This window comes from Podarcis tiliguerta (assembly GCF_965153285.1).
Source record: "Podarcis tiliguerta genome assembly, chromosome: 12".
NCBI lineage: Eukaryota > Metazoa > Chordata > Lepidosauria > Squamata > Lacertidae > Podarcis > Podarcis tiliguerta.
In genome coordinates this window covers 3,140,917-3,162,632 of record NC_139545.1, presented here as the reverse complement: position 1 = coordinate 3,162,632, position 21,716 = coordinate 3,140,917, and the positions used below count along the sequence as shown (strand labels likewise).

At 43.1% G+C, this 21,716-nt stretch overlaps 1 protein-coding gene across 1 annotated transcript in view; it reads left to right on the top strand.

The window, feature by feature from the left end:
* HECW1 (HECT, C2 and WW domain containing E3 ubiquitin protein ligase 1) overlaps nucleotides 1-21,716 on the top strand; it is a 188,722-nt gene that overhangs the window by 161,236 nt on the left and 5,770 nt on the right. The window contains 8 exon segments of the mRNA XM_083407000.1: nucleotides 2,515-2,598; nucleotides 3,870-3,979; nucleotides 4,581-4,701; nucleotides 10,057-10,170; nucleotides 10,802-10,954; nucleotides 18,175-18,273; nucleotides 19,678-19,807; nucleotides 21,009-21,155. Coding sequence (XP_083263126.1) covers nucleotides 2,515-2,598; nucleotides 3,870-3,979; nucleotides 4,581-4,701; nucleotides 10,057-10,170; nucleotides 10,802-10,954; nucleotides 18,175-18,273; nucleotides 19,678-19,807; nucleotides 21,009-21,155 — 958 coding nt within the window.

Below are 21,716 nucleotides of genomic sequence, written 5' to 3'. Positions count from 1 at the left end.
ACCCCCCCCCCCAAGTTTAAAAGGCCATATATTGTTGAATTAGCCAAAGGACTGGGGGAAGAGGAGTGGTTTGCCTGGCAGCTTCAATCTGTTGGCTCTTATCCAGTCCATTACTGAGGCAAGAAAATGGCCCAGCACATCCGCTGCCACAGATGCAGATGAAAAGGAAACGTAGAGCTTTGTGTCATTAGCATATTGCTGACAACATACTCCAACAACCCAGATGACTCTACTCGGTGTTTCATGAAGATGTTGAACAGATAGAGTTGAGCACTGTAGAACCCCACATTGAAGGCTCCATGGGGCTGAAAAGCACCCCCCAAGCATCACCCTCTGGAAACGACCATCCAAGTAGGACCAGAACCACCACAATAGGGTGCCCCCTACCCCTCACTCACAGCCGAAGGATACTGTGGTTGATGGTATTGAAAGCCATTGAGAAGTTGATGAGAATTAACAAGGACACATTTTCCCTGTCTCTCTCCTGACATAGAACATCCTGCAGGGCAACCAAAGCAGTTTCTGTGCCAAAACTGGGCCTAAGCTCCCAACTGAAATGGATCTAGGAAATCAGTTTCCTCCAATAGAACCTTAACACACACACAACCTCAGAAACTCAATTGTTGCAGTCCTAGACAGGCAGCAAAAGCAGGAGGTTTATTGAATGGGCTCTCACAGACACATGGTGGAATGAATTGGGATTTTCAGGGAGACCCTGAGCTGATGGAAGTAGCATTACTTAACTGTCACCTGTCAAGAATGTTAATTTTTGCAAACTCCACTGTGGTCTGGGCTATCAATAAATTCTGTTTTATTACAAATGTAACAGAGAATATCCATATTTTTGTAGTGAGATTTCTTCCCACCCCTGCCCAATTTCCTTCACCCCCCAATTCTCTCAATTTTTTTCTAGCCTTGCTTGCCAATTTGTCTTATTTAGTTCTGTAAACTAGTCAAAAGAGACTTTACTTTGGCTCCAGCAACAAAAATCTTCTTACTAAAATATACAAGTCAATAATTCCTGCTGTATTTAAAATGAACATTTCCGTAGGCACCATCAAATTATTCCAGTTTGGTTTTTTAAAAACAACAACCCCCTAACCTAAGTAATAGTTCTCCTTTCCTCAGAGAAGTAAAAACCCTTGTATCTTCTTTTTAGCAGTGAACAGATTTGACTATTACAAGGCTGAGACAGCCTAGGAGGTGTGTAATGGGATTTGTAACATGATCCATTCATCTTTAGGTCATTTTCTTCAACTCACATCTTAGGTCACTGGTGGCCACTGATGGTTATCCAGCACACTGGTTTTAATAGAAAATTCCCACTGGCTTTTTCTTCCATGGTATACAACACATTAATCCTGAATTGCATAAAACGAAGGACTCTGGGTGACTCATGCCAAGCTTATTCTTTCACTTGACATGGTTCCACTGAATTTGCTCCCTTCTCTAAGCCAAATCGCTTGCTAGACAAAAGTGAGCATCTCGAAATAAACCTTAGTTCTAGTTCAAAGTATTCCAAGGAGGCGGTGATTGGCAGCAGAAAAACAACAGGGAATTACGCTTTGCCTTTCTTCCACTCCCTGTTCTTCCACTAGCTCATCCCCCCCACCACCACCACCATGGGGGGAAATGTATGTTAGACCCTTGTATCTGAGATAAACAAAGGTCTAGAAACCCAGCAGGAGTAAAAACTGTCGGAAGAGGGAGAGCTCTTACAGGAGAGTTAGGCACCCTCTCTCTCCAGTGCCAACTGCTTTTCCTCTGCAAATCACTCTTCCTATTTTAGAAACTGGCTGCTAAGCTAACATTACATGCAATTTCAACATTAAAAGGTGGGCCCTCGGTGTTTGCTATTTTGGACACACAATTTTGCTTCAGAAAAAGAAATGAGCCTTATCATCTCCTTGAGATTGCCAGGCTACAGGTGACAGAGAAGGCGGAAAGCCATGACACACAGAAATTTGCCTACTTTCCCCCATTTCTGTGCCCTCCTGTGTCTCCCTGCTACCACCAGTACTGTGAAATTCCATACACGGCTTCCAGGTTTTACAAAGCCTTCTACTCCTGTTGTCCCTTCTTAGCTTTTCCTCAAGTATCTTTCTTTTTCCTTACACTTCCTTCAGATTCTTCTTTTTCAACCCCTTTCTCACTCTGTACCTCCTCTCTAGCCTCTCAGCATCTTGCCTCCTTACTTCCTTGGGTTTTCTCCCCATTCTTCAGCCTTCTTTGAAAGGTTTCTCACATTTATCTCTAATGCTCACATGAGGTTTTAATTTCAGACAGTCTGACATCATTCCCTTCTCTGACACATTCTGGACTGCAAACAAAATCCAATGGAATATAAATTGATTTGACTCAAGACATTGATTATAGTATTCAGATTATTTCTCAGCACTAGCTATTTTTATATTGGCTTTTTGAAGAGAAACAGAATTGGTGTTGCAGAAACGAGGTACATCTATGTTTTCCTTAGTACCATTGCAACTTCCTTCTGTGCTGTTCACTTTACAGGGAAAAGATCCACTACATTCGGACAGAAGGTACACACGGGCTTGAGAAGTTGTCCTGTGATGCAGATTTAGTAATACTACTGAGGTAATAAAATTGGCAATAACTGTATACTTTTCATCCCGCTTCTAAGCAGTCACTTCCAGCTGCTTCCCAACAAGACACACCCCAAATCTCAGGGAATTTCTATGCATGTATGAAGCACAATTGAGAGAATATCAATGCTGAGTTCCTTATAAGAGAGGCAAGAACACCTCTAGAATTAATGCAACTTGTAAATTGGCTTTTAAAAAATCTAGATCTACCTCAGATAAAATGAAAATATTGGCAAAAGTATGTCTGTATTTCATACTTCTAGGTTATTATAGCCAATATTAGTCATACTCTGAGCAGCACCGTTGAAATAAATAACATCTACTCTGAGTATTACTCAGTTGGCTATCAACTGATGTCCTCCTTTGATAGTTTTCTGATATAAAAAGGCTTCTCTTGTCCCATTTTTAGACCTAGGTATGGGACAGCCTGGAGCCCATGCCCAACTCACAGAAAAGGATAGACTGAAAAAGCTAGGTCTGAGGGAACCTCAGTCATCTCATGACAATACAGGGAATGGGGCTCAGGCATTATTTATTGTTTGTAGAGCTGAGTGAGTAGGAGGCGGAAGCAGCACAGACCCTTTAGAACTCCCTGCCTACTGATATCAAGGAAGGTGTTTTCACTGTATTCTTTTTGACACCTGCTGAAGACATTCTTATTTGGTTTAGAAAGTTTGTATGCGTTTTAATCTGTATTAGTCTATTTTATTGTGGTTTTAACTGTATTTTTTAAATTGTATTTGTAATTTTTTTAAGTGATATTTTTATTGTTTAATCTTTTTTGAGGCTATTTCCTACAGATTGTGGTTGAATACTGACAAAACAGAATGAACTGTTTTGGGGGGACAGGGGTGGGCAGCTGTGGGGGATTCCATGGTCCTGAATGGGGTAACCATGCCTCTGAAGGACCAGATATGCAGCCTGGGAGTCATTTTGGACTCACAGCTGTCCATGGAAGCGCAGGTCAATTCTGTGTCCAGGGCAGCTGTCTGCCAGCTCCATCTGGTACGCAGGCTGAGACCCTACCTGCCCACAGACTGTCTCGCCGGAGTGGTCTGCTTGTTTTGGGGGAGTGACTGCTCAGGGCTGGAGGGGATTTGAAACTCTAACAAGAGATTTTAATCAATAGAATGCTCCCTATTAAAACATAACAAAGTGGTGGACAAATTAATTATTGTAGTTCACAGATTCCCCAATCTGCATATTTGTGTGCATTTGTCACAAGCAAATGAACCAAGCTTCTCCCATTTCTCACCTTGTCAGCCTTTTTGAAGAAGACGTTATGTCTTACATCCCTCTTCAAGCAGCTTTCCATCCCGGCTACAGCTTTTCTCCTCGCTGTTCCCCCTGCTCGTCACCTCAGAATTCTCCAGGTACAGCACTGGGAGATAATATTATCTGGTCAGATGCTTGTTTCTTGTTTCTCAAAATGTTTTGTGTGATAGAAGAAAGGGGGGCTACCATGTTGTCCCCCCCCCCTTAAGTGCTATATTTTTATTTCAAGATATGTTGATAGAAGTATGTAAATGGAGAATAAAAGCACTTTTGAAGCAATGGAGTGGGGGAGATAATGGAGTAGGGAAGATTCAGCGGGCGTCCCATGCATGTGTCCCTTTGGGTGCAAAAAAGCAGATATTCCCCCCCCACACACACACACTTTGTATCTCTACAGGGCAGATGCATGAACGATAAATGTACTGCACACACCCCAACCACATCTAGTTTGGCCCTAAAAATCTTAAGAAAACTAACATGGTGAGTATTCTGATGGAAAGAAATCCTTTTGAAGCCCTCCAACAGCCCCAGATGCTCCCCTAGGCAATTGCATGTCAGCTTCCAAACATTTGAAACAGGCCGTATGTTGTCCCTGTGAAATAAATGTGTGCGATGCCTTAGCAAATGTTGATTGAAAACATTGCTTGTACGAAGTTGCAACACTTCTTTAAATACTGTTTTCTGTTTTCCCCTCCTCAGGCTTGCAGCGGGCCAGTGCAAGAGCCCCCTCCCCTTACAGGAGAGATTTTGAAGCCAAGCTTCGCAACTTTTACCGAAAACTAGAAGCCAAAGGATTTGGTCAGGGACCAGGTAAAATTAAGTAAGTGTGTGTTATTGAACCCTTTCTATTATTTTCCTGAGGACAAGTAAAAAGTGAGCGGAGGGGGCCCTGTTGGGAATGTTTACAGTTTAAATGGCAGAGACAAATCAAGAACAGGAAACAAATGAAAGTGCAAAATATGCAGTTTATGATCTTTGAGCATTCAGGATGGGTAGGTTGGGGCATAGGAAGCAAGAAAAATCTCCCACTCGTCATGTGTCATCTAGGGGGGAATGCTAGTGGTGTGTTAATGGTTTGTTGGTGATTTGTGGTCCATTGTTCTGAATGTAGGCAGCTCCTGATCACAAGAGATCACAGAGCCACTAGTTAACTGGGGTGAGGAAAATGGGGAGGGCTTCCTAGCCCAACATACCAGACATCCTTCTTCCCTGGACAGTCCTGTTTCTGGCAATTGTGCAGCTGAAGCACACATGCTAAGAGAAAATGCTGCTGCTGCTGCCTTTTACTTAAAACATTCACTAAAAATTGTGCAACCGGGCAAGATTTCTAACCCATAAAAATTCTAATAACAAGTCCAGAAGTTAAATACATGTTGTATATAGATGCTATGTATGTTGACTTTCATCGCTGATACTTGGGCCAAACTAAAACCTACACGTAAGTGAAGAGAACTGAATGTATTTAAAGCTGTTTCTCCCTGGGAGTAGCTCTATTCATGGAGACAGGATTTTCAGCATAAGAATATAAGAATAGTCTTTCGGATCAGGCTGTTCCCACAGCATCCATTTCTCCCATGCTTTCTAGGAATGGGTCCAAGCAGTTTTCTGTTTGCCCTGCTGCTTTCCCCATGCAAACCCTCTCTTTAATGCTGAATTAGAACAAACATCAATCTGCCGAAAACCCGACTGACGTTTGCTACGACTGAGCAGTAAAGAGAGGGTTTCCCTGGGGGAAAGTGGTGGGACAAGTGGAAGTCTGGATGAACCATCACTGCTCCTGGGGGAGTGAGTTCCACAGTTTTACTATGCAGTGGCAGAGGAAGGGGGTAGAGGAGCGGTCCGCCCTGGGTGCCATCTCTAAGGGAGGGGTGACAAGAAGGCGCCCCGTGGGGGGCTCACACTGCCACTGCCATCATGCCACCACAGCCGCATGTGGAGGATCCTCCGCTCGCAGCTGCAGCGGCAGCGGAGGGATCCCACCGCCATCCATACGGCACTTGAGCAACACTGTCGGCAAACCGCCCTTCAGTGCATGCGCGGCGCCACTACATGCTGTGCATGCTACATACGGCACACACACACATGCGCAGTACATAGTGGCACACACAGATGCACCAGGGGGGCGGTTTGCCCCGCCCCCAACACCCCGCCCCGGGGGCCAGTTAGCCTTCCCTTGCCCCTGTGACTATGCACTGTGTGAAGAAGGGCCTTCTTTTATCTCTCCTGAATCTTCCATAGAAGTGGAGGGTCTCCTGCAAGGTGTCAGGCAGTGCTCAATAATAAATACATTTCCAGAGCCCCATAGAGAACACCCTGTTGGGAAAATGTTTATCTGAGTGTTTATTGTTGCTTTAATTTTGATTTTATGTAATTGTTGCATGTCATATGTTCTAATGTAAACAAAGATATATCTCAATGCAACCATGTTAAGCAGTATAAAGATGAAAATGAATAAAAACTATGTTACCAAAAAACAAAATAAAGTAAGCTCTGCTGGGGAGGAATAGTAGTCGAAAGATGATAGGCATGAAAAGATTTAAACTCTCCTTCTCCCCGATTATTCAGTACAAATTGCCCCTCTCAGATCTGCTTTTCCCTATGAGAAAGGAGCTTTTGTGGCTTAAAGACATGCATTGCGGAGTAGTGGATAGTTTGTCTCCCAGCCCCAACACCTTGGGCTTAAGTGTGCCTTTTAGGCACCCACCAGTATTGAAAAGTAAGGCTTTCATAAACCTTTTTATTTCTCAGTATTCCTTTCCATGCTTTCTGAATATTTTGAGATCTGACCTCTATAATTTTCTGATGCTGGGCTGTGCAATTCACATTCTGAGTGGTTTGGCAGCAGACTTGCCTATCTATACCCTTTTGCAAGGGATAGTCAGAAATATGCAATGCCTCAGCCTTGAAAGTTCAGGCTGGCTTCTGTCCCAAACCACTTTCATAGCTTTGAAAACTAAACAATTAAATCTAGACGAGTGTCATCGGCAGAATATGCTACCCTGAGCCAGGAGAAGCCCTAATTGCCGATTACTTGCTCATGCCATCTGATCTTGCTATGCAGGTTCAAGGGGAGAATCCAGAAAAGGGTAATGTTCCGTTCCTAAAAGGGCCGCATTGACTGAAATATTATTGAACACTTGAGTGCTTCTATTGAAGGGAAGCTGAAAAGAATGTGAAATTGGACCATTCCAATTCTGTATTTTAAAATAAGCATTTCCTATACATGTCAGATACTTTTCTAAAACCTTTCTCTGTATCTAATACATTTATGAGAATGTTGAAGGTTGTAGGCATACTATAGGACATGTTCAGGCATTGCAATCTGGGAAGACATTTCAGCTTGATAGGATATGAATATTAAAGAATCTTGCATACCTCTGTTATCAGCTGAAACACTGTACTTATTCTGGAGCCATGGTAGTCTGAAAAGAGCCAGTGTGGTGTAGTGGTTAGAGTGCTGGACTAGGACCTGGGAGACCAGGGTTCAAATCCCCACTCGGCCACAAAGTTCACTGAGTGACCTTGACCCCAGTCACTGCCTCTTGGCTTAACCTACCTCCCAGGATTGTTGTTGTGATTAAATCATGGGGGGGGGGTGTACAACCATGTATGCCACCTTGAGCTCCTTGCTCAAAAAAAGGTAGGATGTGAATGCAATAAATAACAAAATCAATATCAGTTGGCTAAAGGCCTCCTTCTACAGTAGGTGCTGGCACAGCCCCTCATAATCAGGTGGGCTAATGAAAAGACCAACATACAAAGCCCATACACCTCAACATTCCTCAGATGAAAATAGGGACATTTCTCAATCCCTCCTTGACCCCCATTCCGACCACCCCTGAGCATTTCCTATCAGAAGAAGGGTGGGTGTCACCACTATACAGTGGTGCCCCGCAAGACGAAATTAATTCGTTCTGCGAGTTTTTTTGTTCTACGAGTTTTTTCGTCTTGCAAAGCACCAATGTGTATTGACGGTTTCCCATAGGAATGCATTGGCGGTTTAAAAAAAAAAGGCGCAAGACGTTTCGTCTTGCGAAGCAAGCCCATAGGGAAATCCATCTTGCGAAGCAACTCAGAAAACGAAAAACTCTTTCGTCTTGCGAGTTTTTCGTCTTCCGAGGCATTCGTCTTGCGGGGCACCACTGTACTCAAATGGGACACAGCACACACACCTCCACCATCTTGAGAAAATTCTTTAATCCCAATCCTATTTTATTATTTGGTAGATTTACAAAAAGAAAAACATACACCAATAAATAAAATTTAGAAAGCAGCAGGATTAAATGCAGACACACAAAGCATAAAAAGACTCCTTATGCTCCGCTCTGCTCCCCTTCTTTTCTTAAAAAAAATATATATTTTAGGTTTCAAAAGTTTACAAATTTGATACATATTTCCCCAATTCACATTCATTTCAGATTTGGCTTCCCCTCCACCCCCTCCATTGTTTTCCCTTATTCTTCTATGTCATATATATTCTCCAGTACATATTTTACTGCTGTACTTCATTCAGATCCGACCTGCATCTTTACACGTTTACAATAATTCTCTAAATATTCAACAAAGGGTTTCCAGTACTCCTTATAGTCTGCATCTTCTTGATCTCTATTTTTTATAGATTTGCCAAATAGGCATATTCAGCCAGTTTTGACTGCCACTCTTCTTTTGCTCTGCTCCCCCTTTCTTCCCACCCTGCACTCTGCCTGCCCCTCAGTGCCAGTGCACCACCCAGGGCAGGGCCTCGGTGGTGGTGGCAGCCTCTGCTTGGCAGCTCTCCTGCAGCCACTATGAGCTGCCAAGGGAGGAGGCCAGCAGCAGCCATGGAGAGGCCATAGGATGCTCCCTCACAGCAGCTACTGCCACCATTGCTCAGGACAAGGGCTGGCTCATCCTCCTCCCCAAGCTCAGCACTGGTATTCTGGTAGGGAAATAGGGACATTCTGGCATTGAATCTGAAGCTGGGGTGGCTTTCATAACCCCGGGACTGTCCCTGGAAAATTGGGGCACCCCCCCCAAATGTCCTCATATGCCAATAAAACTAGGAATGAAACCAGCTGAAAATCTGTTCTGATATTTTGATCCCTGATTCTGATGTTTACAGTTCTATATGTTGCAATTTTTAAAGCCTCTTTAGGACCCAGATGTGGTGAAAAACGGGCCTTACTTTTTAAATATATAACATCAGCCCAGGTGTGGTTATTAGCAGCTCTCTGGAGCAAGCACAGCGATTCCAGTTTTATTTGGTCAGTGCTGATTTCCCCAAGCAAGACATACTCGCTTGTGAGCATAATTATACTAACTTTGTGGTATAATTCAAAATGGTCATAGCAGTGTGTCTGCATGTAATTATCTCCAGTAAAGATCCTGAGCAGTATTGATTATTCCCCAAATTAGCATTTAGTATGTGTTTGTGTACATGTGTGTGTAATTTGGTAAGCTTACCTTTAACTGTGAACTGAGCTGAATTTCTCCCCCACAATGAATTACCATATTTTTCGGCCCATAGGGCGCACTGGCCCATAGGGCGCACCTAGTTTTTTCCCCCCGACCCAGCCCCCAGAACAGGCAGCTCTCCGCAAGCCACACAGGACAAACACTTCGCGAAGCCCGAAGCCTGGGGGGGGCACTGAGCTCAGTGCGCCCCCCAGGCTTCGGGGTGCAGGCAGCTCTCCACAAGCCGTGGGAGAGCTGTGGGAAGTCGCACAGCTCTCCCACGGCTTGCGGAGAGCTTCCTGAAGCCTGGAGAGCGAGAGGGGTCGGTGCGCACCGACCCCTCTCGCTCTCCAGGCTTCAGCGAAAGCCTGCATTCGCTCCATAGGACGCACACACATTTCCCCTTCATTTTTGGAGGGGGAAAAGTGCGTCCTATAGGGCGAAAAATACGGTATGCAGAAAACTGCATACTTCTCACACACTTTTCACATTGGTTCTCTGCAAAGAACTTTTGCTATGACATCTGAATTGAGCCACTGTCTGCCCATTTTTATTCCCATGGAACTTTTCAATGATGAAAAATAATGGGTCAAATGGGTTTTTACTGGTTCATGTTTGTTCTTCACAAACTGATAAGGTATGATAATAACTATCTGTGACCAATGTCTACAAAATAATAATTTTAAAATTCCAGCAGTCCCAATTTTAACTTTTTGGCTGTCTTTCCTCTACCTCATTGTAGGTTAATAATAAGGCGCGACCACCTGCTGGAAGGCACTTTTAATCAGGTGATGGCTTACTCTCGGAAAGAGCTCCAAAGAAACAAACTCTACGTCACATTTGTTGGAGAGGAAGGGTAGGTACTGAGAGGTCTGAACCCCTGATATGCTAAGCCCCATGGCTAAAACAAGTTTGTTTTCTGCAGTTCTGTATGCACTGAACTTCATATGAAATATGGCACCCAATACAGCTGGCACAGAATCAGAATTTGTTTAAAGTCACTTTCTAGTGTTCATCATTCTAGACACATTGGAAGTAGTCAGCCCAATTCAGAAAACAGCAGAAGTGTTAGAGTTCCAGTTCATGCATGGTTCTTCTATGCCAGCAATAGCTCCCCTGTTTCTTCTTTTCCAATTACATGGTGGAAACAAACAAAACCTATACAGCTTTGTGGCAGTATCACTGCTTTAAACAAATTTTGGAATCAGGTTTTATGAATTGTGAAACCATATAAATAGCCACAGATTGAAAGTTTACAGATTAATAGTTCTGAGTTCCCTGTTGTTTGTACTGTATATTTAGAAACAGAATGTTACGTTGGATAGGGATACACTCCAGTACTTTATCTGAATAGATTTACAATCTACTCACAACACAGATTGAAAGTAATATGTACCTGCATAGGCTTGATTAGGAGACAACAGCACCCTGTGTCGTGAAACGTGTATGAATTGTAAAAGTGTTTGTCCTGTGTGGGTTTTTTCCAGCTTGGACTACAGCGGCCCGTCCCGAGAGTTCTTCTTCCTTTTGTCTCAGGAGCTCTTCAATCCATACTATGGCCTCTTTGAGTATTCAGCCAATGACACTTACACAGTACAGATCAGCCCCATGTCAGCATTTGTAGAAAACCACCTGGAATGGTAAGCTTCCTGTTTAGGTGCTATTTGTAACAGTAATTTTAGTTTGTGGGGCATCGTATCCAATGAAATGGGCGTCGCAAGACACTAGACAGGTGCAAAGACTTGTGGGAAGCAGGCTGGACTCCCTCAGTTTTTCCTCCCGTCTAGACACAGACAGTACGTTCCTCCTGGCTCTCCTGTCTAAGCTAAGTTTTCAGATCATGTTTTATTAACTTCTGCTTAGAACAAACCACAGTTCCCTGACCTATGAGTGTGTGTGTTTGTGTTTGTGTGTGTGTGTGTGTGTGTGTGTGTGTGTGTGTAATAGACATATAAAGATAACATGTACACCTAAACATCTTTGTATTTTCCACAAGTACCACAAGGTGGTGCTATGTTCAGGCCCTTTCCTTCCTGTTATACTTTTCAGTTCTTGTCATGGGTGAGGTTTCCTCTCCCCACAAAGTCTAAAAATCTTTCTGCAAAGCTCCTAAAAGAAGCCCCCCCCCCCCCAAAAAAAGCTGCCCAGTGAGGACTACCATGATTAGTGGGCAAAAAATGTTGCCTGGCTGTTGTGGGGAGAAAGATGGGGTTTGCATTGAACCGAATGGCTAGAAACCAGAACAAGAGCACTCTACATGGCAAGATTTTGTCGCAGGTCTCACTTGTTCCTTTTATTTCCAACGTTCAGGAGTGAGGGTTCATCCCTATGTACTGTAGCTGAAAGAGTACCATCCACTTACAAGAGGGAGATTTGCAGGGGGAACCCAATCTTTGCAGAAGCAGAAAAAAGCTTTAGGGGGAAACCCAAGGAGTGCCCCCCCCCCAGGACTGCGTGTGCTGGGACTGAGTCCTGACTGGCTGGGTGTGGGAGTTTCCCTCAAGCTGCTCTCATGCCCCATCAGTCACTGCAATGTGTGTCTGCAGTGCCTAAACCACCAAAGTCGTAACGATTGCTATGAGACAAAACATGACAAAATTTCTGCCTGGCCCCGAATACAGCGGCCTACAATGTCCATAGCAAGGTCTAGAGCAGAATATAAGGGAGGGAGAAGTGGGAGATCCGGCAACAACGTGGATGATAAGGTTGAGGGTGGCTCTTATATACCCCTGGAATGGACCCAAGCGAAACCTGCGGGCATAGTTGGGCCTGTGCCCTGGGCTTTGCCAGCCCCCTAGCCTGCTGGTGATAGCCTACCCGCAAATTGGCCTATCAGCCACAGCCTTCAAGGTAGGCTATAAGCCTCTGGTGGCCGATGGTTGCCGCCTGAAAGATGCCCTGTCACCACATTGCATCAGGAGGTCAACACCAGCCCGCAACACTGCTGGACGAGGTAAGGGCAAGCATCCTTGTGGTGGTGGTGTCAGGACTAGAGGGGATCAAGAAATTCTGGACTGACTGCAGGTCCAGTCCTGTTCCCTCATTGCTCCCTCAACAATAGTAAGGCAACAGAAACAACCTTGCTCAACAATGCATAGCCATTATGTAGGCACCTTTCTCACCTGATAGGAAACTCCATGCAGGCACAACCATGGAGCACAATTGTAAGCTATAGTGTATACATGATTTCAGGGCAAAGGGGCTTGCTCCACAATAAGAAGCTTTAGTGCAGGCAGGGAAAATTATTACAATCTGGTTAATGTTGAACATCAACAGCATTACTCATATGTAAGAAAGTGCCCTGCCCCTACAAGCACAGAAGAACTCATAGCGTGCAGAAATACGTTCTCTGCTTCCCTGTCACAGCCAATATTTGGTCCCATGCCAAGGGCTCACACTGCTGCAGAAACCTCCGGAGAGGCTTCCTTCTGTTCCTATCCTCACCCTACTTTTTGAGGTGATTCCTACTGCAATCCCACCTTCATCTTGGGGCAGGAAGGTTAAGAGGAATGAAGGACTTTGAGAGGCTTGGAAGAAAATCCCCTGGAGCCCATGAGATAGAGATTGTTGAACAGCAACCATGTGTTGCAGAGCTGCAGGAGAGGTGGGGAGAAAGGGGGTGGTGCCAAGCAGCAATCTTCTTTCTTTTTAAAAAAGACTCACTTTTTTTAAAGCAGCCAGTGAGACAGAAATGAACGTTTACAGAAAATTAACACCAGAAGCTAACAGTGTTATCATTCTGGGACAGTATAACAGATTCATCCAGTGTTTTATCACAGTAGGCTATTAATCCTTCTCTGAACTTTATCATACTGGTCTGCTTTGTTGCAGAGATGAACAGGGAGCGCTTTTAAAAATAAAATTTTATTCCTGTTTACTGGCTGTACCTAATACCTTTCCCAGGGAATTCACTATTTGTGGCATAAAAAGAATACAACATTGATTAACGTATCATTGAGAGAGTCTTTTGTCATTAAGGATGCAATGCTATGGCTGTTTTCCTGGGAGTAAGCCCTCAAAGTAGAGTTCTGTGGACTATTAAGGCCACAATACAAAGCACAGTTATCTGGGACCAAGTTCCACTGAATGTAATAAGATTCAGTTCTGATTAAGCATACATAGTACCAGGCTGTGCGTCTGTGTAAACGGAATGGACTGAAAGACTTGTGTACAATTGGCTGATGAAGGAGTGCATAGGAAATTGTAAGTGCTGAAGGATTAGCATTATGGAAGAAAGGAAGCAGGTGTGCGCAGAGAACTTTTTGGCTGGATTAAAGGTGTCAACAGGCAGTCACAGCTAAGTAGCATTTGTACTCATTAACCTTCCCTGCCCTTCCCTGCTCATTTTCCCTCTTGCCCCTGGTAGTTCAGGTGCTTGAGTAGCCAGCTTTTTAGTAGCTCTGCTCTTCTGCCTTTAAGAACAGCCTTACACACAGAAACATAGCAGGGAAAGTTATTCCTCACTTGGTGATAAAATGATAGGGAAAACTTCACCTGCAGTATTTCTGCCTGGCAGGCTGGATGTTGTTGGAGCTGCTGTAGCAGAGCCATGGCAAGGGGCAGGCAGAGATTGGTAGTTGTCCTTGTAGGAGCTAGCAGGAGTGAAATACGAAGTGCACCAGCAGCCAAATAGCACCATGCCATCTATTTATTTTGCCTGGTGATAAAAGTGCACTTTTGCCATTGACAGCAATAATAGTTGCAGAGTTTCTTCCTGTCTTAAGCAACACAACCTTTATGTATAAAGCTGCTAACCTACTGCAATTATGAACAGAAATAAGGGATCTACCTTAATAAACAGAAAGACCAGGATTGGTCCTCATAAATACATAAGAAAATCCCTCTTGGATCAGGTCAAGGGTTTCATTTAGTCCAGCCTCCTTTCCCCACCCCACCCCCAACAGTGGTCATTCAGATGCCCCAGGAAATCTTCAAACAAGACATGAAGGCAATAGCCATCCTGCATGGTTTGTCCAAAGTATCTGGTATTCAGGCATACTGCCTTTGGCCTTGAAGGCTTCCTTTAGCTACAATATGTATTAGCCCCTGATAGACTTATCCTCTGTGAATTTTGCTTGTTATATGTAAGGATCATACATCTGGGTTTTCACTGTGCATATATGTACCCAGGATATTATTCAAGTTTCCAACATATATAGATGCAGGATCATCACTCGTTGGGATTTACTTCTTCTTCTTCTTCTTCTTCTTCTTCTTATTATTATTTGATTACATGTATCCCGCACATCTGGCAGCTCCCAACAGAATATTAAAAACATGATAAAATATCAAACATTAAAAACTTCCCTAAACAGGAGATTTATGTTTTCCTACAGTGCATCTGTAGAGAAATGCGGTAGCATGTGAACCAGTTCTTACATATCACATCCCTGCTCCCGATTTTCTTCTCCTTCTGCTAGAATTCACCTCCCCCAAACATTCCACTTGTATAGTTAGGAAGATAAACGAGAGTCAAGTTTAACTGAAGTATTTGCCCTCCAGGTAGGATTTGAATTAATTCTGTTTGTTCTTCTATATAAGTTTTATTTTACCTGAAAATCACACCTCACCAAACTATCTCATATTTCAATTCCTTGAGAGAAACATCTCATGTAGATTTTGTCAAAAATTCATTATCCTTTTTAAATAATGCAGTGCATTTTTAAACTATTTCTATTTTAAAACACGCCCTTTCAAAAGGAAATGCTTTATTTTAAAGTTAGCACAGGGACAAAGGCCCTGGTTTTGTGTTACTGGAACATCCAATGATAGGGCTGCTACCTTCTTTTTTAAGATTCCTGTGTCTTTAATAGCTGCATGGTAGTGAAAAAAATCACTGGGTAAGAGCCAGTTTGGTGCAGTGGTTAGAATGTCAGACTAAGACTTGAGAGACCAGGGTTCAAATCTCCACTCTGCCAGAAATTCTCTTGGTGGCTTTGGGTCAGCCTAACCTACCTCATAGGGTTGTTGTGAGGGAAGAACCTTGCACACTGTTTCTGGCACAGACATACTTTCTTTGGGTTAAGTTGTAGCAGACGACACAGCGATTTCTCCAAAGCAGCTCTTTATTTGTAAGCTGGACAGAACTGAACAGCAAACAGCTCAGCCGGCCTGCTTTTATAGGCAGCCGGCTGTCGACAATGTAGCAACAACAACCCAGGGTTTCCCGACTAAAATAACTGACGTGGACCTGAGTGAAAACTACATACACAATACTCCTGGTGGCCAGGGCGAGAACTTCAGTACATAACACCTTGCTTGTTAAATTGCTGCTTTATCTTATATGCATACTATATAGAGTTCATTCATACATTATCAGCAGTGGTCTGCTGTGATGAAGCTGCCCCCACACCACTGCTAAGATGGTTAGCAGTAACACGGTTGTATGCATGGCACCCTCCACGCAAGCATCACCCTACCCAAGGGAACAGCAATGCAGGCGTGAGAAGCAACCGCATCACTTTGCATGTGGCAATAGTGTGGGAATGGCCCTGTCAAAGCAGCTCCAGTCCCTCTATAGGCATTGGGTACTTTCCAGTGTTGGACTGGAATACTTCAAACAGACCCATTGAAACATAATTCAGTGGGTCTTCTCTTTGACTTAATTGGCTGTTGCCCAGTATACATACTAAGCCCCCGAGTCTCCGTCAGTAGAAAAGACTGCAGTCTCACAATAGCCCTTCTTGTTTTTTGACAGACATTCCAGATGTGATATTTAGATGGTGCAATCTAAGCTCAGCAAGGCATTCTTTATTATCTGGTTTACATTGTCTTATTACAGAAAACACCCACCTAATACAAACAGAATCCAAGCATATAATTTGATTGGATTATATCCAACTGCATAGGAATCCATAATGGATTACTTACCTTGCATTAACTCACTTCTTTTTAATTTTCTCAACTATACATACAGATGAAAAAGCAAAAGCAAATTAAAAGAAACTATCGCCTTACCTGAAATTATTGTTACTATTATCAGAGCCGAAATTGGATAGAGTCTAACAGGCAAGAGATTTCAATATGCCCAAACCTCTTCTGCAGGAAGGCTGCTGATAAAGAAGGAACATTGTTCCTTCAAGAACCATCAAATGGAGAGGATTAGAAGGTTGTCCATATGTCAGTTTTTAAAACAATAATGACTAATTTACTGGGAAGTCTTACGGAAACAAATAGGATCATGAGAGCGTACTTCCATTGCAGGCATCTGAGTTCTTTGAAAGTTGCTACAGCTTCTCTATCTACCTCTGCCCTTGACCCACAGTAAAAGAGTGGGGTGTTTCTCATGTTTCTACATTGCTACAATACCTATCGTAATAGCTGAGACAGATCTTTTACCCAATCTGACTTATATTTTTAACTTGTAGCATCTGGCTTTCATTGTGCAAGTTTCTAACCTTGCTCAGCCTCCTGCCAGTCCTGTGTAATTCTCTCCCTCTGCTTCTCAACACATTGCACTGCCACAAAAATGAAATGAAGCAATTTTTCAAGCATACTGAACATTGGCCTTTTGTCTTGGGTATGGAAACACCTGTAAGAGTCATATAACCCCATCATGTGTTAATGGTCACTGGAACAACATAAGCACCTTCTCTGAAACGGAGAGAATGTAGAGTTAGCTCCAACTGGATTACAGGCGGCCGCAGGAGTCCAAAGCATGACATTTGTCCCAAATGGATAAACTGTATCCCCACAAGGATACAGTTGCCTGATAGGGAGAAATGATGCTTTAATAAGATCATCAGTGTTTTTCTTTTTTAAAAAAAAGCTAGCTTAGCTTTCTCAATCATTCTCTATTTCAAATTCTTGGGGTGGGTCACACATGATACCCTCCATGTATGAATCACAGGTCTGGTAGCCACATATACAATTTTGATATCACTTCACATTCTCTTCTACACGCTACTTTTCAATAAAGTAAGTTCAGACATACCACAGTTCAAGAAGGACACTGACAAACTGGAACGTGTCCAGAGGAGGGCAACCAAAATGGTCAAAGGCCTGGAAATGATGCCTTATGAGGAACGGCTAAGGGAGCTGGGCATGTTTAGCCTGGAGAAGAGGAGGTTAAGGGGGGATATGATAGCCATGTTCAAATATATAAATGGATGTCACATAGAGGAGGGAGAAAGGTTGTTTTCTGCTGCTCCAGAGAAGCGGACACGGAGCAATGGATCCAAACTACAAGAAAGAAGATTCCACCTAAACATTAGGAAGAACTTCCTGACAGTAAGAGCTGTTCGACAGTGGAATTTGCTGCCAAGGAGTGTGGTGGAGTCTCCTTCTTTGGAGGTCTTTAAGCAGAGGCTTGACAACCATATGTCAGGAGTGCTCTGATGGTGTTTCCTGCTTGGCAGGGGGTTGGACTCGATGGCCCTTGTGGTCTCTTCCAACTCTATGATTCTATGATTCTATGATTCTATACTGTGTTGACATCAAGTATTCTAGCAATGATACTAGTGTACCGTACTTGTGTGGAATGAATGCAAAGCAGGATCGGAACGAAGCTGCTCTGGGACCAAATTTCTTCAATCATTTTCAAAATGGCTCAACCATTTGTTTGAGAAGGAAATTCATTTAGGTTGACTTTTGGGGGTTGTTTGTTTGTTTGTTTAAAGCTAAACCAAGCTGTGGATTAGCTCCTAATAGCACAGCAGCAACAGGAGCAGAGGAGCGAAAGGACTACATTTCCCGCCCCCCCCCCCCCCCCGTGCGCCAGCATGCTTGCTTGTTCACGCCTAGCCATAATTTGACTTAGTTTTATGTGCGAATGAGACTACAGGAGAACCTGCTCCATGTTCTTGTCTCCTGAAGAACACATCATTTACACACCATTTATTGTGCATTCTTCCTGTGGCAGGTTCCGCTTCAGTGGCCGTATCCTTGGCCTGGCTCTTATTCATCAGTACCTTCTTGACGCCTTCTTCACAAGGCCATTCTACAAAGCACTGTTGAGACTGTGAGTATTTTGCACATCATGGTAGATGCTGATCCAAAATTGCATCTCCCCCCCCCCTTTGGGGGTTGGATGGGGGAATTAAATAATTTGGAAAGCAATTTTTTTATCAATCCTATTGTTAGCACTTGATAGAAAAATGTTGCAATCCTGTGTATGCATGCCTGTTAGTAAGCCCCATTGAATATTGCGAAGATGCATAGACTGGGACTTCATAACTGCAGTCCTAATGTAAGGCACTGGATGATGCTCCCAGCAGCAGTATTTCAGGTGAAGCAAGAGACAAGCAGTGCAGATGGCGGGCAGGGCTTAAGCATCCCAGAGTGCCCTTACCCTCATGCCCTGTAGCAGCCATGCAGGGGGCAGGGGCATCTTAGAGGGAGGAATGCCAACGGATAAGAGCAGAAACAAGCACGAGCCCAGCATTACTCACCACAATATATCTCTGTTGCTTCCTGCTATTTCAGTGCAACTGCTGATTTTGACTGTGGATACTGCTGATCTCCATAGCATACTTTTTAAAATCATATGTGCAATCCCTGTTGCTCCAAAATGTACTGTTGCAAATGCCATTGAAAAGCATTCAGATTGAGTTCAAGTAACACCGAGTCATTTGTAGCAGAGCTCCAAAAGGAGATTGCTTGCTGTTCAGTAGAAAATAGTTTTCTTGCCCTTGTAATAGTGGTGGGACCTTATAGTACGTATCTAAGATTACATTTTATGTTTGTTTTTTTATGGGTAAGAACCAAACTCAATTGTTTATCATGATAAACCTGAATTTGCTGTCCTTGCATAAACTTGCAAACCTGGGCAGCTAAAAGGACAGCTAAAATTATTATTATCATTTATTAAATTGTTATACTGCCCTATACCTGCAGATCTAAGGGTGGTTCACAGGATAAAATCACAATATAAAAACACAAAATATAAAAACACAAAATACATAATCAAAATGAAAACAAGACTAACCCAATAACCCCGCACCCAACATATTTTTAAAGGGCATTGAATGTCAGTCAGCCAAAGGCCTTGTTAAAGAGGAATGTTTTGCCTGGCGCCTAAAGGTGTATAATGAAGGCATCAGGCGGAATTCCCTGAGGAGAGCATTCCATAGACAGGGAGCCACTGCAGAGAAGGCCCATTCTCATGTTGCCACCCTCTGGACCTCTCGCTGAGGAGGCCCATGCAGATGGGCCTCAGAAGATGATCTCAGGGTCTGGGTAGGTTCATATGGAAAGAGGCAGAACATCTATATTGTTCACTTTGTGGCTGAAGCACTTTGAATTTGCCTCTTTCAAAGAAAATCTATATAACAGAGTTTGATGTAAGACCAAACAGCATTTGCTTTGTCAGAAAAGGGCAGTAGTAGCTGTGATCCAAAATGGTGGAAACCTTCTCTATTATCAGGCCATGTGATCTAAGCGACTTGGAGTACCTGGATGAAGAGTTCCATCAAAGTTTACAGTGGATGAAGGACAACAACATCACTGATATTCTGGACCTCACTTTCACAGTTAATGAGGAAGTGTTTGGACAGGTAAGCAATTATATGTATGTGATAAACTACCAGAGATTTGGGAAATAGGGTGAAGCAGGTGTATTCAGGCTGGAAGACCACAATCCCTTGGACAAAATGAGCCGCTGTTGGTGCAACGTAAAAGGAATAAGAGATTGAGAGCTGAATAAGTGAGAGTTGGAAAATAAGAGAAGACACAAAACTGTTTGGTGACACATCAGTAGAGCTGGTGATATTGGAGGAAATAGGAAGTCCATAAAATTGCAGAGTTGGAAGGGACTCCGGGGGTCATCTAGTCCAATCCCCTGCAGTTCAGTTGCCTGAGTTGAGCAAAAAGCCCATATTCAAACCAAAAGGGCAAAAGAAGACTGAGAATCATGAGTTTCAAGAAGGTACATTTGCACCACAGAGGTAGTTCAGAGCAATGTCAAGGGACAGAAAGTAGTACTGCTGCATTGACACCATTGACTTAAATGGATTTAAGAGTCCTTCTCTCTGCCCAGGGACCATAGCCTTCCTCCAGTTATGCTCCCCTTCTTTCAATGAGTTCAGGATGGCATAAGTGGGAGTTACTGCACTTTCATCTTCACAACAGCCCTGTGAGGTAATTAAGTCATCCAGTGAATTTCATGGGGAAATGTGGACTTCCAAGCAACCAGCAGATATTTCAAAAACAAATTCAGGATGATGACCACAAATACAGAGATTATAGAGGGTTTGTTTTACAATTGAAAGTTAACCATTGTCACACACACACCCTTTGTGGTGTAAAAGCACTGATTGTGATAACCCATATATGCAAATACCAATCTGGAATATTTTAAAAAATATTTATCATTTTGCAGGCACCCATTTGTATGCTATCCTTCATCCCACTTTATCCTCACAACAAGTAGGCTAAACTAAATGGCCCCCAGATCCCCTAGTAAGTTTCATAGTCGAACAAGGGTTTGAACCCAGGCCTTCTTAGTTCATGCCCATTACAACACTGTGGCAGCTGACAAAGCCACAACAAAACAGCACTCTTTGAAATTGTGCCATAAAAATACTAAGAAGTTAACATAAAACAGCATAATACAGAAACTAATAAAAAGAAGTATTAACCATACATTGATAGAAAACTCTTGTTCTGCAGCCTGTATTTGAATTTTGAAATGTGTTACTATGGTTACTTTTACTCTGCTGCTCAGTGTTTATTTTTGTTGATTCATTTGTTTGCTAGGTAACAGAAAGGGAGTTGAAATCAGGAGGTGCAAATACACAGGTGACTGAGAAGAATAAGAAGGAGTACATTGAGAGGATGGTGAAGTGGCGAGTGGAAAGAGGTGTGGTTCAACAAACGGAGGCCCTGGTCCGTGGCTTCTATGAAGTAAGTACCAAAGAGGGGCAGCGTCCTTGCCAGTCACGGGCACAAGGGCATTCTGGCTGGAGAAATAAATAACAAAAATAGTGGCTTTCCTCATGGGACATTAATAGGGAACATCTGCATAAGCTGAATGTGCATGGTAATGACCAACCAATATTTGAGCATGCACAGGGTTATCGCAAACTGCTGTTGACCATAGCACAGTATTACAGAATGTCAGTTTGTGCAGATCGCAGATATAGCTTAAAAGGTAAACTGTATGGTGGTGGGATTTGTGGCTGTATCCATTTTTCATAGAATGATTAATATGTCTGAGGATTTATTAATTTTTCACTCCAAGGAATGTAATACTCGAACTGTTCCCTATGCTTTCAGTTGAAGGTGTGGGAAAGGTGTTCCCTATGCTTTCAGTTGAAGGTGTGTGAGATATCATGGGATAAAATTGCTTGCTGGTTAAGGTTGAACATTAATATTGCTTTGTAAAAAGCAGAGTAGCAGGAAAAATGCAGTTCAACACACTAGCCCTGACCTAGCCCAGGTTTCACACAATAGTTGCACACAAGA